General features: G+C 43.2%; 1 protein-coding gene across 1 annotated transcript; it reads left to right on the top strand.

Moving 5' to 3' along the window:
* Positions 1 to 448: 448 nt before the first annotated feature.
* Positions 449 to 16,944, top strand: Tmem231 (transmembrane protein 231). The gene is made up of 7 exons (XM_027933269.2): positions 449 to 595; positions 690 to 859; positions 10,121 to 10,249; positions 10,552 to 10,695; positions 13,610 to 13,691; positions 14,699 to 14,804; positions 15,172 to 16,944. The coding sequence occupies exons 1-7, from the start codon at positions 457 to 459 to the stop codon at positions 15,350 to 15,352; spliced, it is 951 nt and encodes a 316-aa protein (XP_027789070.1). The 5' UTR covers positions 449 to 456; the 3' UTR covers positions 15,353 to 16,944.
* Positions 16,945 to 17,346: the final 402 nt, after the last annotated feature.

The raw sequence follows: 17,346 nt of genomic DNA, 5'->3' as shown, positions 1-17,346 counted from the left end.
TCCTAACCTTCTTTGGACTTAGTGGAAGGAACAGAAAATTGGGAAACAGAGGCTTTGGTCTTAGCTCAGAAACTTGTTCAGGGCTGCAGCCGGATTAATGTGCATTGTTAGACTTCAGTACGAACCACACTGGGGCTTAACTGACGACCTGTAATGAAGCATTTAAATAAACTTTTAAGAACATCTTGTTTTACATAAACGTTAACAAAGAAGATGCCTACGACTTGGGTGAAGGGAGACATTCTACTGGATTTTAAGGAGACTATGGTCTCCAGCGGGCACCGCCCCCATTAGCTCCTCCCTGCTAAGGCCCCGCTTCCTTGCTATTGGTTCCTTTCCCTGCGCTGCTGGTTGCCGTGGAGACCAAAGCGAAGGCAACCAGGAGAAGCCAAACTTAGTCATCCCTCTGGAATCGCGAAGAGCGCCCGGCCAGCGGCGGGACTGCACGCGCTGCTCATGGCTCTGTACGAGCTCTTCTCTCACCCCGCCGAGCGCGGCTACCGCGCGGGGCTCTGCTCCAAAGCCGCGTTGTTCCTGCTGCTGGCCGCCGCCCTCACCTACATCCCGCCGCTGCTGGTGGCCTACCGGAGCCACGGTGAGACTGTCCGGGCCGGTGCGCGGCACAGCTCGCGGTTCGCTGCTGGCCCCGGCCGGCCCTCCTAATCTCCTCACCGCCCTCTTTAATTCAGGGTTTTGGCTGAAGCGGAGCAGCTACGAGGAGCAGCCGACCGTGCGCTTCCAGCACCAGGTGCTCCTCGTGGCCCTGCTGGGGCCGGAGCACGGCGGGTTCCTGGCCTGGAGCACGTTCCCCGCCTTCAACCGGCTGCAGGGGGATCACCTGCGCGTCCCGCTCGTTTCGGTGTGTGGTTCCCACCTGGTCCTAACCCTCCCGGGACTGGGTGGAGAGGGGATGGACCGGGACGAACGGCCTCGACCCCGGGCACAGCAGCTTGGCTCTTAAGGACTTTGGCCCACGGAGGCTGTTCGGGCTCTTTGTCCTGCCGTGTTTAATTTCCTAGAGAGTGGGTCTGTTTTGTCATTCTGCTTCTCCCAGACATCACGGCTCCCGGAAAGCCAGCCTTGCTGGCAGTTCCTAGGTCCAGCCAAAACCCTGTTCCCTGTCACTTTCGAGTTCATGGCCCGATGAGAGGGTGGTTGTGGAAGCCCGTTCCGGACCCTGAGACCGATAGCTGTTCTGCTAACTCCCTCGTGTCGATGCGTTGGTGCATCCTAACTCTAGGCACGGGAAGGCAGGCTTTTTCAGGCCGACTGGACCGGGGAAGTCCAGGCGCTGATTGGCTAAGCAACTTCCCCAGCGTGCTCTGGCCAAGCCACGCCCGCCTGGACTTTTTCCTTTAGATGCTGCTCCATCCTGCAACCTTAGGGCATCAAGTTGATTTTACTGTTTACAGTTTGGCTTTTGGTTTAGCATAAGCGAATGCTTTCTTTACAGTCCCCTCCCTTTTCATTCACTTTCTGAAAACATTTTCCTTTAGAAGTATGAAAAGATCTCTTCGGACATCTCTGAGATGCTTGGCCTTCAAGGCAAAAACTTGTTCGAGTGAGGGAAAAAAAATTCACTTTTTTCCATCAGCCTATTTATTCTTATTTTTTCTGATTACAAAAGTGTATATGTTCATTGTCAAATATTAGAATTTCTCATATACATAATGACAAATTAAAGACAGTCTGGTGCATGTATGAATACTTTTAATAAACCTACCCTTTTTAGATCTGCAAAGTATTTCATGATATGGAAAAACTAATAAATTTATCCAGTTCCCTGTTGGCCCATATTGATTTGCTCCAACTTTTTAATTGGTAAGGACACTATTTCCATGAACAAGATTTTAACTGAATCTTTTTTAAAAAAATATATATTTTTAGTTGTAGATGGACACAAAATCTTTATTTATTTTTATGGGTGCTGAGTATCAAACCCAGTGTTTCACACATGCTAGGCAAGCGCTCTACCAATGGACTACAACTCCAGCCCCAAGATTTTGACTAAATCTTATACCTTTTCTTTTTTTCCTTCCCTGAGATAGGGTCTCTCTATCCTACCCAGGGTGGTCCTGAACTCCTGGGCTCAAGTGATCCTCCTGCCTCAGCCTGCCCAGTAGCTGGGCCAACAGGTGCACATCCACTGTGACCAGCTTAAATTTTAAACTTTGAAATTGTAAGTTGTGAGGAATTGAAATAGAAGGTGTTTGTTGAAATTGCATAAGTACATAGAAATCTAAGCAAACAAAGTAATTATGAACTGCAGGGAAATAAAATGTGATGAAGAAAAAGTAATCAGGGTTTTGAATAGGATTTACATAGTCTTAGTTATGTGAACACTGAATATTTGCTGACCAAAACATGGGTTTAACTTGATTGTGGGGAAGTGTGCAGACAGGGCTGGTGGAAGGGGAGGGGAGCTAAATCATCTTTCCTTTGGGAGGCCAATAGAGAATTCCTAAAACTGAGAAACTGACAAGGCTAATGCAAATGTTATTTAAAGACCTAGGGATACATTTCTAAAAACACTAATCAGGTAAATGAGATTAAAAAATTTTTTTGCTGTGGAAGCTATATGTTTTTGTAACATCATTGAATTCTTTGATTCTTTAAATGATCAGGTTTGTTGTTGTTGTTTTTAGTACTGGGATTTAACTCAGAGATGCTTTACCACTGAGTTACATCCCCAGCCCTTTGTATTTTTTATTTTGAGCAAGGGTCTTGCTAAGTTGTCTATTGTCTCCCTAAATTGCTGAGGCTGGCTTTGAACTTTCAATCCTCATGCCTCAGCCTCCCAAATCACTGGAATTATAAGCATGCGCCACTGTGCCTGGCGTGATGTGGTCTTTTACAGTGAATTTAAAAGTAGAACTGGAGGGCAGTGGATTTATTTCAGTGGCAAAGCAGATGTACTCTGAAGGCCTTGGATTCAATCCCCACCTGGGAGGTGGGCAGGGATTAGAGCAGGAAACACATATCTTTCATTTGCTTCTCACTAATGATTACATGTTGCTCATTTTTATTCTTATTTGAGAATATACTGTCTCTGAGGAAGAATGACTAGATGGGGGGCCAGCAGGGAAGTAGATTGACTTTTGGGGGTGCGAGGCAGGAGAGGTGGGCACAGGACCGGGGATTGAACCCAGGGGCACTGAGCCACATCCCCACCTATTTTGTATTTTATTTAGAGACAGGGTCTCACTGAGTTGCTTAGCACCTCACTTTTGCTGAGGCTGCCTCAGCCTCCAGAGCCGCTGGGATTACAGGCATGTGCCACCATGCCCAGCTGTAGATTGACTTTTCATCATGTACTCAGTATTCATGTTTTTTGTGTTCAACTTTTTATGTATCTCCTTTCCAAAAGTGAAAAACTTTATTTTTGGGGGGGAGGAGTTGTGGTTCAGTGGAAGAGTACCTGCCTAGCCGGCCCAAAGTCTGGACTCAATCCAAACATTTTTTTTTTTTTTTTTAATTCCAAACAAAATAACTTGCTAGTTATTTTGTTTGGAATTAAAAAAAAAAAAAAAAAGATAGCATTTTGTGCCTTGAATTGTTGGTAGAATTTTTTCTTTATATTTGTGTATTTCTCTCTTATACTTCTAGATACTTGAGTCTAAGAAATAATCGTGAAAACTTACAATAATCATTAAAACAAGGATAAGCATTAGGTTTCATTCACTCGTTCTTTTTACTTGCTCATTCATCACAACTGGTTGGCTCCCCAGTTGAACTGCTAGTTAGCTCTTATCTCTATAACCAGAAATTTCTCCCTGGAAGGCACCACCCATGGTCTCCCCCTGCCTCTGCTGTGCAGGTTCCAATTTTAAGTCTAAGAAGCCAAGACCACCTCTTATTTTTATGGTGCCCAGACCATTAATTCTCTTTAATACTGCTTTTGTTTGTTTGCTTGTTTGTTTTCAGTGGTAGGGATTGAACTCAGGACTACTATCCCCAGACTGGATAATTTTACACTGTTAGTAAAACACAAGACCATAACTCCTTTTTTCTTAGTTTCTTAGTCTCCCTATGCCCTTCATTCTGGGATGGGCCGGGTCTATAATTTATGACATCGTCACCTCCAGTCTTTCTCCTACTGGCAAAGTCCCAAGGCAGAGCAGGGCATCATGGGGGAACAGACTGGGAGTGGTGTGTGCCTGTGTGCCTGCACATGTGTGGAGTTACGTTTTTATTTTTTATTTTATTTTAAAATTTTATTTTTGGTGATCAGAAATTGAACCCAGGAGTGCTTTACCACTGAGCTAAGTCCCCAGCAATTTTTTTGTGGGGAAGGGGAGGGAACACTAAGTTGCTAAGGTTGGCCTTGAACTTGCAATCTTCCTTCCTAAGCCTCTGGAGTCTCTGAGAATTAATGTGGCATTGCATTCAACTAAATGTTTTTGTAAAAGGCCGATTTTTATGGCATGTGAATCATGTCTTCAATATTCGTAAATACAAGCAATAGCTTAGTAATACACTTATAAGCCATAGCAGTAAAAATTATTATTGGTTTACTATGCCTTAGGCAGGTGATAAGCATTTAATCGTTACATAACAAAGTTCTTTAATAGTACTTGGCCCATAGTAATCACTTAGTGTTAACTATAACATTTTTTTGTGTATTCTTCATTTAAAAAAAATTAAATTTGTTCTACTTAGTTGTACATGACAGCAGAATGGATTTCAATTCATTGTACACAAATGAGTGCAACGTTTCAATTTTCTGGTTGTACACGATATAGAGATGCACCATTCGTACAGTCATACATGTACCTAGGGTAATGATGTCCATTCTCATTCCACTATCTCTCCTACCCCTATAACCCCTCCCCACCCTCCCCTTTGCCCAATCCAAAGTTCTTCCATTCTTCCCATGCCCCCCTGCCCCGCCCCCATCATAGGTCAGCATCCACTATCAGAAAATATTCAGCCTTTAGTTTTTGGGGATTGGCTTACTTCACTTATTCTCCAACTCCATCCATTTACCTGCAAATGCCATAATTTTATTCTCTTTTAATGCTGAGTAATATTCCATTGTGTTTCTTCATTGTTAAAGAGCTAGTCTCTGTTTATCCTCACAGTAACCCTGTGAGATAGAGGTCATACCTGCATTTTACAGATGAAGAAATATACTCAGAGAAGTGATGTCATTTGCTCAAGCTTTCAGGTGACCAGAGTCTGGATGGAAACTTCATATTTCAGATTAAAATCTTATGCTTTTTTTAAAATATTTTTTTTTAGTTGTTGATGGACCTTTTACTTATTTATATATATACGGTGCTGAGAATTGAACCCAGTGCCTCACACATGTGAGGCAAGTGCTCTGCCACTGAGCCACAACCCCAGCCCATCAAATCTTATACTCTTAATCCTATTACAACAAAAATTTTTTTTTTTTATTTTCCAAGGCTGAACATAAAGCCAGGCTGGCTTCAACCTGTCTGGAAACTGTCTGCCCAAGAAGCCAAGAAATGATGGTTTTTAGGTCAAGGGCTTGACCAAAATGCTGGGAGACAGCTTTGCTGTTGCTAATTTTGGAAGATGCCTCAGAAGTCGCAGACAGCCACGCTTCTGCTTTAGTCAGATCACCTTGGACAGCATCTCTAAAATCCGTATGTTTTTAATCCTCTGAACGTCTAGCTTTTGTTGTTTTTCAAAAGAGAGAGAAATAAACAGAGTGAACCCTATTGAGCCGGGCGTGGCTCTTGAAGGCCTGTGTGGAGCTGGGGGATGGGGAGCTGAAGGTGAGAGGAGGATCCTGGGCTGGAGCAAGAGCTGGGAGAACCACGTGACTAAGCCCCGACTTTTCCTCATCTCTGAAATCAGAGCGTGTCTTCCTGTGAGGGTAGCTGACATTAGCTGTTAACTATAAGGCAGGCCTGGCCCGGTTGTCTACCCACATGCAAACATCAAAAGTGCCATTGTCAAAACTTGCAGAAGGGGAATCAGCAACATGAAAAAACAAACAAACAAAAAACACCTTCCCCAAGTCAGTAGTGAAACATTATTCTAAACCCCTAAAGACGGAGATTGGATAAGGGAAGGCTCAGGAGGCATTTAAAAAATAGGATAATGCTGCATGATTTCAAAGCCTGCTTAAGGACACAGACCAATGGATTTAAGTTCTCTTTATGAATTATTTCTTTAAATGCTGTATCACCAGCATGCTTGATGGTACGAAGACAAGATTTCATGGAAAAGTATGGATATGATTGAATGAGTTAAAATGTGATTCAAAAGAATGAGACTATGAAGAAGTTTTAGGAATCTCTGGATCAATTTATTTTGCTTATATTTCCATGTGAATAAATGTGAAATTTGATATAAATATCTGATATAAATGTGATATCTGATATAAATCTAAAAATTCCTTCAATAAGTATAAAATACTCCAGAGATTAGAAAACATTATGCCATCATTTAATTGAAAATATTTTCCCTGCTATGTAAAGTAATGATGCAGTTTGTAATTGATGGTATTTTAGACTCATCCAAATACAGGAGGTAAGGATTTGATGGATATGGGAATCATGAAGTAGCAGTCCTACTTTGCTAGAGACCTAAATATCAGTATCCATCTGTATTTTCAGCATAAAAAGAAAAAAATGAGAACCCAGTAATGACAAGTCTATGGTGAAATGGACCCTGATATAAATTATGAAATCAGCACTTAGTAAAAGAACCTGACTCAGAATGAAAGGTAAAAATGAAGTAGGAACCAAACAAAATTCCAACAAACTATCAGATTCTGTAGAAACTCTGATGAAAAAAAAATGTTGCAAGTCAGGACATCCTGGGAACAACGGTCACAGCTACATAGTGTGCCCTGGGTGTGGTCACAGCTAGCCATTTGCCCTGTGTGTGCCCTGTTATGAGGTACCTGTAACCCCAAGGCCACCTCCTGTGCACGCTCTGCTCCCTGATGCTCTGATCCCTGATGCTCTGCTCCTTGATGCTCTGCTCCCTGATGCTCTGCTCCCTGATGCTCATGCTGAGATGCTGAAAAACCACATTGTCCTTTGCCTGCTGGCTCTCGTTTAGTCTCTGCCAGTAGGAGCCACGATGTGCCTGGTTCTAGGAGTGGGAACAAGCTTCAACCAGTTGCGACCTGCCAGAATGAAGAACCACTGCTGGGGTGACCCAAACGGGGACAAGAAGCAAACAGAAAGCTCTCCTCCACCTTACGGGTTCCTCTGGTGGGTCCTTCCTCAATACTATGGAGGTACCTGCACTAGAATTGATTTCATCAATGGTTCGAGCAGTAGCATAGACAGGTAGCCCCTCTTGCCAGCCCAGAGGGTGAGAATCCAGCCGGGTAAGAGGTCATCTGTGGGAGATGCAGCATTCACTCACCCTCCTCTTCTGCTGCCCTCCCCTTTACTCTTGCTGCCCAGCTCCCAGCCACTACCCCTCGCCCCACACTTAGAGCACAGGGCCTTCCTTAGCCTGAATCACTCTTCCCCTAGACGTTCCTGTGCCTTGTCATTCCTCTTCATTCAAGTCACCAACAGATCAGGTTATAGAATGTTCTGTAAAAATTTGTTAATGTCTGCCTTCACTCATCATCCTCTAATTTTAGCTTGTTTTATTTTTCTTTGGGTACTTAACGCTACCCGGTATTGTTAACATGTTTGTTTATTTTTAACTGTTTTCTATCTTTCCTGCTGGGAATCTTGGCTCCATTGGGATGAAAACTTTGTCTATTTTGTTGTAATTTTATTCCCAGCCATCTGAAACAGTGCCTGGTCCGTTGTAGGGCTTCAGAAAGTACTTGACAACTGAATTTGGTGGCACAGACCTGTAATCCCAATGAGACAGGAGGATTGTAAGTTCAAAGCCAGCCTCACCAATTTAGGGAGGCTTAAGCAACTTAGGGAGACCTTGGCTCAAAATAAATAAAAACCACAAAGGGCTGGGAATGTCGTGCCTTTGGGTTCAATCTCTGTAAAACAGTACTTGACAGATTAATGAGCCAGTTTTAAAAGCAGACACTAATTATGGTACTCTGCCATGTCTTTGTCCTCTGTGAACTTGGAGTGAAAATGTGCACACAAATATCTATGTAACCTTTTTGCAAAAAGGTTTGTCCTAGTCAACAGTTCTCTTTGAATTTTTTTTTAGGGGGGGTGGATCTGAACATAGTCCTAGTTAGGGATCCAGATTTGATGTCAAAGACCTTATCTCAAATCCAGTCTTTATCATTACTAGCTGTACCTGTGCCCCCAGCTTAAATTGTATAAATTTCTCATTTATACAATGGGGATAATACTTGCTCTGCCTGGAGGGCCTGATATCTAGGCTTGACATTTATTAAAAAGACCAAATGAGATGAGTTTCTCTTCCTCCCACACTGTGTTGGCGTCTGGCCACCGCCTTCTCTCAAATTGATTCAAATGGAGAAGACAGTTCCTTGTTTTCATGTCCAGTCCTAAGATCCTGAAGGTGAGGGTTCTTTACAGAAAGTCAGTCCCTCATCATCTTCCCAGATATCAGCTGAAGGAAACGGGCAGGAACACAGACAGCCTCTTTCCAGCCCACTCTTAATTACTAAGTCAGAATTGCCTCGGGTACTCGATCATCAGTCCTGGTAGCACAGATCTCCCCGCTACCCTGGTGAAGCTGATGCGACAGGCCAGACAGTAGAAACCAGTGGAAGAAGGAGGGTAGGTTTGTCTATCATAAGGTCAAGGACATGGACATTATTGTCTGGAAAGAAAGAAATAATTGAAAGTTTCTGAAAATTGACATCTTTATCTCAAACAGCCTTACTAGCCTGAAAGACATTAAAAAAAAAAAAAAGTCTTCCTCACAAAATGGTAATAGTAGGGAGCAAAGTGAACCAAAAGAGGGAGGAGCATGTGGCAATGTTGACATTCCCTGGTAGCATCTGGGAACGTGGTGGGAAGGGGACCGCTTATAGCACCAAGATCCAGAGTCGTGCTGAGGACCAGAGTCAGTAGTGATTACATTTCAGTGATTGTCCTCTTCTGCTGGTTATTGTAGGGTCATTATGGGGCAAGCCTGCATGGCAAGACTGGGTATTGATATTTTAATACATTGAATATTGCCTACATATGATTTATGAGCTGTGATTTCTCTCTTGCCCTCAGATTTGTATCTATTTTCTTTAGTTTCATGTCCATAATAGAAAACATTTGTGGTTTTAGGGCCTGGCTGATTTCACTTAGCTTCCTTTTTTCATTTTATTGATTGGTACTAAAAGATACACAAGGCTTAAAAGTCCTGAGATGGATGGGCCTTCACCAGGACCCTGAAGCAAAGACAATTGTGGTTGGAGATTGTATATTCAGGGCTTAGTGATTTTCTGTTGAATTTTTTGGAGGAACATAGTAATTAGAATGGGAGTGCTGGGTTTCTTTCTTTGTTTCTGTTTTTAAAATCTGGCTTAGGACTGGGAGTACACCTCAGTGGGAGAAGGGGTACACATGAGACTGTGGGTTCTACCCCCAGCACTTTAGAAAAAAAGGGAGGGAGGACTTCTAAAGCTATAGCAAACAATTCTGATGAGCTGTTTAAATTTTCTATATAAATTCAGACTTATTTATTTTAAAAAAGAAAAAAAGCCAGGCACAGTGGTACATGCCTATAATCCCAGCAACTCTGAGGCTGAGGCAGGAGGACCACAAATTTGAGGCCAGCCTCAGCAACTTAGTGAGACCCTAAGCAATTTAGCAAGACCTTGTTCCAAAATAAGAAGGGGCTGGAGATGTGGCTCAGTGGTAAAGTGCCCCGGGATTCCATCCCCGATACCAGAAGGAAAAAGAAAAGAGAAAATACTAAGAATACCAAATACCGAAAAATACCAATAAGCAAGTTAAAATTAGGTAACTGAAAAGAGATGATGCTATCCAGATGTTTATTGTTATTCCATTCAGCCTGTGAACCCTGGAAAGGCACAGGGGTGAATGTCAAGGGCTGTATACATTGTGTCTTTCCCGGTAAAGATCCATTCACACCAATTCTTCTCTCTCTCTCTCCTTGAGGGAGGTAATTACCTGTGTACAGCAGAACAGCGGGTCATTGTGTAGGTACAGAAGTGATGTGGATTCTTCAGATTCTTGTTAAGGACCAGGCCACTGACCCTCTCTGGGTTTCCTAGTCTAGAGAAGAAGACAGGAACCAGGATGGGAAAATGGACATGTTACATCTTAAGCTGGAGCTTCCTCTGCAGCCCACAGAGCACGTCCTTGGTGTGCAGCTCATCTTGACCTTCTCCTACCAATTGCACGTGAGTTGGTCCTTAAGGAGGCCCATCCTCTCCTTTTTGTCTTTTAAAAGAATGGAATCCTCCTGCTTTCCAGAAGCATTCATTATAGGGAATTTGACTTAAGCAAATTGCATGTTTTTCATTGGGGTCATATGAATATACATTAATTATTAATAGCTCAGAGGGTTCTGGGAACAGGGCCTCTCATGTGGCTAACCCAGATACATGAAGACCCTCAGCTTAAGCCATAGACAGTGACTATCAACCCAGAACCCTTCAGATACAATGGCAATTAATATCATCTCTCCTTCTTATGATTTCAGAGGATGTCAACCTTTGTGATGCAGAGCATGGCATTTCTCCAGTCTTCCTTTGCTGTTCCTGGGTCCCAGTTGTATGTAAATGGAGACCTAAGGTTGCAGCAGAAGCAGCCGCTAGGCTACAGTGGCCTAGATGTCCGATATAATGTAAGAATGCTTCTTGTCACCCACCTTCTTTGTTCCTGTATGTTTATCACATTCTTTGAAGAGAAATGAAAGTTGGAAATAGCATTTCCCTGTGGGTGGTACAGATGAGGACTTCTGAGGAATTCTTGCCATAAATTCTTACAGAATATGGAGGTTTACCTTGATTTATACCCAGGAAGAGAGAGGGGGGAAATGTCTGTCTTTATTGAAGAACTAAATTGCTTATTGCTTTCAGGTACGCACACACAGTGTATTCCATATGATCATGTAAGCTTTTCATGTAAAACATATAAAAATAATACTAGCCACCATTTGTTGAATATGTAACATCTGCCAGGCCTGAGTTAAGAAGTTTATAGTCAGGTGTGGTGGCCTGCACCTTTATTTCCAGCTCTCAAGAGGCTGAGGCAAGAGGAACATTTGAGCCCAGGAATTGGAGCAAGGCCTGGGCAACAATGTCTCAAAAGAAAAAGAAAGAGAAAAAGGTTGCATACAACATCTTATTTAATGTTTTTTTTGGGGGGGTGGGGGGTGGGGGGTTGGTACCAGGGAATGAACCCAAGGGCACTTAACCACTGAGCTGCATTCCCAGCCTTTTTTATTTTTTGGTTTGAGACAGGGTCTAGTTAAGTTGCTTAGGGCCTCACCAAGTTGCTGAGGCTGGCCTCAAACTTGCAATCCTCCTACCTTAGTCTCCTGATCCACTGGGATTACAGGCGTGCTCCACCATGCCTGGCTTTATTTAATCATCACAGCAACCTCCTGAGATTGGTTGCTTATACTTGTCATTTCCCAGCTTTCCAGCCACTTGTCCTGTCACTGCCCCCTTCCTCTGTTCTAGCCCTGCTGGCCTTTGCTATTCTTTGAATCTAAGAAGCAGCTTCTACCTCAGGGCTTTTGCACTTGCCATTCCCTCTGCTAGTTATGCAGGGAGCCTACTGGACCAATCCACACAGGTCCCTGAGCACAGTCTCTCCCTGGACCTCCTTCCTCCAGCATTCTTCAGGCAGAATGACTTTTCCTACTGCCATCTAACATCCTAAAGATATGTTTCTGGTGTGTTTGTTTTCTGCCTCAGTGTTAAAAGTGCTGATATCTTGTATACCATCACCCTAGCGCTTAAACAGTGCCTGGCACATTGTCTGTTCAGAGGTATTTAATGAATGAATGAACTCTTATTTTGCACATGAGGAAACTGGGGCTTATAGGCATTAATTAATTTCCCCCAAATCTCATAGCTTCCAAGTAACAGAGCCAGAAGCTAAGTCCATACCTCATGCCTCATGATAATCATTTATTCCCATTTATTTCACAGGGGAACCATGTAAATTGAGTTCAGCTGTTTTTATTTATTTTTTTTTTTTTTTTTAAGGAGAGAGAGAGAGAGAGAGAGAGAATTTATTTATTTATTTTTAGTTTTTCGGCAGACACAACATCTTTGTTTGTACGTGGTGCTGAGGATCGAACCCGGGCCGCAGGCATGCCAGGCGAGCGTGCTACCGCTTGAGCCACATCTCCAGCCCAGTTCAGCTGTTTTTAAATGAAAAAGGGATTTTATCAGTGATTACAGCCATATACCACAACTGTTCCCAATGAACTGGGATTTATGGTGGCTTTAACTATAGTCAGCCTAAGTTACAAAGGGAGAGGACTATACTCTGTAAACATACTATGGAACTTAGAAGATCAGATTACATCAACAGAACTGTGATAATAGAGGGCGGGAAGTCATTTCCTGCTATAAAGGATTATATGCTTACCTTTGCATTTTCTATTTCCACTTCTACATTTAAGAGTTTTTTTTTTGTTTGTTTGTTTTTTTGAAGTTAAGAGAGTAAGGGGCTGGGGATGTGGCTCAAGCGGTAGCGCGCTCGCCTGGCATGCGTGCGGCCTGGGTTCGATCCTCAGCACCACATACAAACAAAGATGTTGTGTCCACCGAAGACTGAAAAATAAATATTTTAAAAAAAATAAAATAAAGAGAGTAATCAGGAGAAAAAAAAGACAAAGGTATTGAATATGTGGTTTGTCCATTTGTTTGGTTTTTGGTACTGGGGATTGAACCCAGAGGTACTTTACCACTTTTTATTTTTTGAGACATGATCTTACTAAGTTGCTTAGGGCATTGCTAAATTGCTGATATGGTCTATTTTTAAAAATTAAAGGAATTGCTGAGCGAAGTGGCACATGCAATTATCCCAGCGGCTCAGGAGGCTAAAGCAGGAGGATCATGAGTTCAAAGCCAGCCTCAGAAATTTAGGCCCTAAGCAATTTAGCAAGACCCTGTCTCTAAATAAAATTTTAAAAAGGGCTGGGGATGTGGCTCAGTGGTAAAGTACCCCTGGGTTCAATCCCTAGTATGGAAAGGAGAGGAGAGGAGAGGGGAAAGAGAGGAAAGAAATTGAAGGAATTGCTCAGCATGGTGGTGTACACCTGTAATTCCACATTCCAGCAACTGGGAAGACTGAGACAGGAGGATTGAAAGTTCAAGTCCAGCCTCAGCAATTTAGCAAGATCCTGTCTCAAAAACAAAACAATAAAAAAAGGTCTGGGGATATGGCTCAGTGGTAAAGACCCCTCTGGGTTAAATCCCTGGTACCCTCCCCCCCCCCAAAAAAAAAAAAAACAATTTAATGAAATTATTTCTCCCATTGAAATAGAGGAATGTTGTATAAATAGCTTTAAAACCTGTGAAAGGTGGACATTGGCACCATTTCCAATCCCACAAAAGGAATTACTGGAAAAGTAAATGAACTTAAAATTATTGCAAGAGAGCTTATTCCTCCTTGAAGAAAATATTATTGATACTGGCATAGGTCAACAAGAACAAGAAGGCGGTCTCTGGGGTGGGGAGGGTAGAGGGAAGAGAGCGAGGTCTCAAGTGCTCACTCCAGGTCCTCCTGCTGTGTCCCAGGTGTCTGTGATCAATGGGACCAGCCCTTTTGCCTACGACTATGACCTAACCCACATTGTTGCTGCCTACCAGGAAAGGAATGGTAAGTCTGGGGTGTAGGCCATTCAGCTACCGCTCATCACTTTCAGAGCTTGGCCTCTTCCCACCTCAGTGCCCCTCTTGTGGTCCAGCAAGTTAGTGACCACTGGCTTGATGGGTTTCCTTATTTTAATGTGTATGAAGTCTAATTGAGATGTTCCTCTTGCCACACCAATAAAAGAAACCAAAGACATTTTGATGTCCATATTTTTCAGATAGAAGTAGAGGACAGGAGCGAGTCACCCCCGCCCCCCATGAGCAGCCCCCTGCAGGAACAGAGCCTTGTCGTGCTGGTGGCAGGCAGAACATGTGTAGTCCTTACAGGGTTGAGGCACTCAGGCCATCCTGGTGCTCCACTCAGCATGCTGGGCTGGGCTGATCGGTGGCCTAGGGTTTTCTCTAAAGGCATCAAAAGTGTTGTTGGTCAACCAGCCAGCATGGACCCCACACCCAGCCATCTCCAATATTTATTCCTAATTTCATACAATACAATAATACCATTATTCTAGTGATAGAAGAACTTTTTTAAAAAATTAAAAACTATTGACCTGCAAGTCAACTTTTTCTTCTTTTTCATATAGCTATTATAGTGTAGAAACACTTTGGGATTCAGATTCTTCATATTTATTTAACTATGTAGTATAAATATATTGCCACACTGATACAAAGTTCTACTTGGCCTTATTTTTACTAGCAATATAGTATTCCTGCAGCAATGTAGTATTCTATGCAGCAATAGTAGGACTCTGCTTCCAGGTTTTTAACAAGTACTTGAATAATACCTGAGTAACTTTGCACAGGCAAGTTTCTTTCTTCTTTTATTTCTGAATTTTGAAGTGAAAAATATCTCTTGAGTTCAATCTCCAGTACAAAATACATGTGTATGTGCATATATGTGTGTATATATATGCATCCCAATAATCAAAGAATATTTATAGCCTCCCCATACATATTTTTTTTCTTTTTTGCCAAAGGGCCATCCTAAATTAATGATTGATAATTGTGTTGCAGTTACCACCGTCCTGAATGACGCCAACCCCATCTGGCTGGTGGGCAGGGCCGCGGAAGCTCCATTTGTGATTAATGCTGTCATCCGATACCCTGTGGAAGTCATTTCATATCCTTTTTATTAGAGAGCCAGCGGGGGCTCAGTGTCCACAAAGAAAGGAAGGATTCTCAGGTTGCCCAAGTAGGAACAGATGTGGGACACCTTACATTGAGGGTTGCTGCAGCCCTGTAGCCCCACTCAAGTAACTGTGCCGTGTCTGCTACTGCTCATACAGGAAAAAAAAGCTCATTTCCTGTTCATATTTCTTTCTGAGCAATTCTCCTAGGTCAGGATCATCCATATTCATGTCTTAATAATTTTTTATTACTCCTTTTATCTTAAGGGCACTTGAAACATTTTTGTCATTTCCTGTCTGACCTGCACTTTAGTGCAACTTTTATTTACGTGTCATCTGCTATTCCTTAACTCTTTGTACTTACCAGCCAGGATTCTGGGAGATGGTGAAGTTTGCCTGGGTCCAGTATGTCAGCATCTTGCTCATCTTCCTCTGGGTGTTCAAGAGAATCAAAATATTTGTGTTTCAGAATCAAGTGGTGACTACAATCCCTGTAACAGCAATGCCCCCGGGAGAAGTCTATAAGGAGCACTTATCCTAAGAAGACCTTTCTGAAGACTCAGCAGGACCGAGGCTACCTCACTGTTGTCTTCTGAGAACTGCCGTGTTACCACATTTCTGAAAACAGTGCGGTGGACACGTGAAGGCTTACATAAGAGTTTTTCCCCTCAGAGACAAAAGACAGTTCTTTCCAATCTTGCTCTACACAAATCCCATATTTTCTTAAGCACCAACAAAATTGTCAGGGACTAGTTTGTGGGAAGGTCAGAAGGTTCCCCGAGGCTATCATTCATTTTTGTTTTTGTTTTTAGCCTTACCCATAGGAGAAAATCACAGTTCTGACATCTTGGAAAGAGTCCCATCTCTGGTGGAGGAAAGACTTTTCCTCTTTTGAACTGAGAAGCCCTGTGCTTTCCTCCCCCTATTGTAAGCCACTCTTTACTCTGTTCAGGGCTTTCATGATAAATATGCTAATCCCTAGCACTTGCTACTCCTGGGTATCTACAGTTCCCATTCAGAGCTTTGATTTCTAGAACATAGTCCTTTAACTGGAGAACTGCAAGGGGAGGGCACAGCACAAGAGCAGCGAAAGCCTGTGCAGAGGGTGGGCGACTTAAGGACACTGGGACAGTCCACCTGCCTCAGCCTAACAGACGCCGTCTGTCACGGGCTCAGCTGAACCACCCTCTCTCCCTGCGCTACAGAGGCTGGCTTTTTGCCCTGCCTCTTGCCCTCTGTCTGTGCCCCTGGAATGGCAGGCTGAAGTCAGAAGTGCTGTTTCATTCAGTCCCCCCAGCAGCAGTGGGGGACGCAAGGGTTGTAACAACAGGTCCTTTCTCTCTGGCCCTCACCCAACAGCCTGGACCCTTGCCACTCCTTCTCCTTGACAGCCCTCCCCCTTCCTGAAAGGACGTGGGTGACAGAGGAGTTGTTGTTGGTGTTGGCTCCCACTGCCTGACAACCGCAGGGTTTATTTGGAGGGCTAGCAGGAAGCCCAGCTCCTCACATTCCCCTTGACTGAGGAACTGGGTGCCCAGCAGAGGGGTGCTTTGGGGAGGACAGGAGGAGAAGCAAGGGAAGGAATAGGATGCTAGCTCAGGGAGTCCTGTCCAGGCTGGCCAGCAGCTGCATGATAAGCTGCCAGCTCTTCCAGGCAGGGAGAGTGGGCTTCTGCTGTACACGGAAGACGCCATTCAGCCCCAGTCTCACCCTGAGCAAGGATGCAGTCTGGTCTGAGGTCTTCTGCTTTATGATCCCCATCACGTCATAGCACTGGAAGGACAGTCCCCTGTGACCCATGCTTCATGTCCACTAACAAACACCCCTCTGTGTATGCCTCAACTTACTTTGGAGATTCAATTCTTATTTCCAAAGCATCTTTTCTTTCAGGCTGACCAAAATGAGATTGTTGGAAACAGCTATGTTGAAGTATTCAGGCAGGAAAATTCCTGAACACTAGTTTCTCTGACTTCTTTTAAAATATTTAGAGCTATTTATATACCTACATATTTTTCCCTTGAGATATAAATGAAAAATGGTTTCTGGTTTAAATCTCAAATAGGTAATGGGATATGGAAAGATGGCTGAAGATAAGCATTGCATTTTATTAAATTATTCTAATGTGAGATTTATATGGAGAATTAATGATGTTTTATAACTTTCTAATTAAAATATTCAAAATGGAAGGTTGTCTGTGGCTTTATAGAGGGAACGGGTTTGGAGGGGGAAGAATAGGGAGTGCAGAAGTTGCGCACTCTTCTCCATTACTCACCGGCAGGCTTCCTCTGCCAAGACTCTGCCCAGAGACCTTGGAGCTTTTGTTGGTTCTCTGGCAAAAGTCTTCTGGTCCAACCCCAAGTAAATGTGAGTTTTTGGTGGAATCCACATGGCCTGTGGAAACCACAGCATGGAAAATTACAACTGTGTCTGGTGAATATCAAATTATTTTCAGATCATATGATGGTAGCTTCTGAACTTGAACCACACTGCAGAGTTGCAAGAGGAAGAAAAGGTGAGAAATAGGATTTCATCAAC

The sequence above is a fragment of the Marmota flaviventris genome, chromosome 18, assembly GCF_047511675.1.
Source record: "Marmota flaviventris isolate mMarFla1 chromosome 18, mMarFla1.hap1, whole genome shotgun sequence".
Lineage (NCBI taxonomy): Eukaryota > Metazoa > Chordata > Mammalia > Rodentia > Sciuridae > Marmota > Marmota flaviventris.
The sequence above is the reverse complement of the archived record's forward strand: the minus strand, read 5'-3'. Positions and strand labels throughout refer to the sequence as shown.

Bases quoted from the DNA above. Each gene is read 5' to 3' on its own strand.
- Tmem231 (XM_027933269.2), top strand. From the start codon at position 457: ATGGCTCTGTACGAGCTCTTCTCTCACCCCGCCGAGCGCGGCTACCGC. The intron at 596-689 runs GTGAGACTGTCC...TCTTTAATTCAG, and splicing joins GGTGGCCTACCGGAGCCACG to GGTTTTGGCTGAAGCGGAGC. The intron at 14,805-15,171 runs ATATCCTTTTTA...AACTCTTTGTAC, and splicing joins TACCCTGTGGAAGTCATTTC to TTACCAGCCAGGATTCTGGG.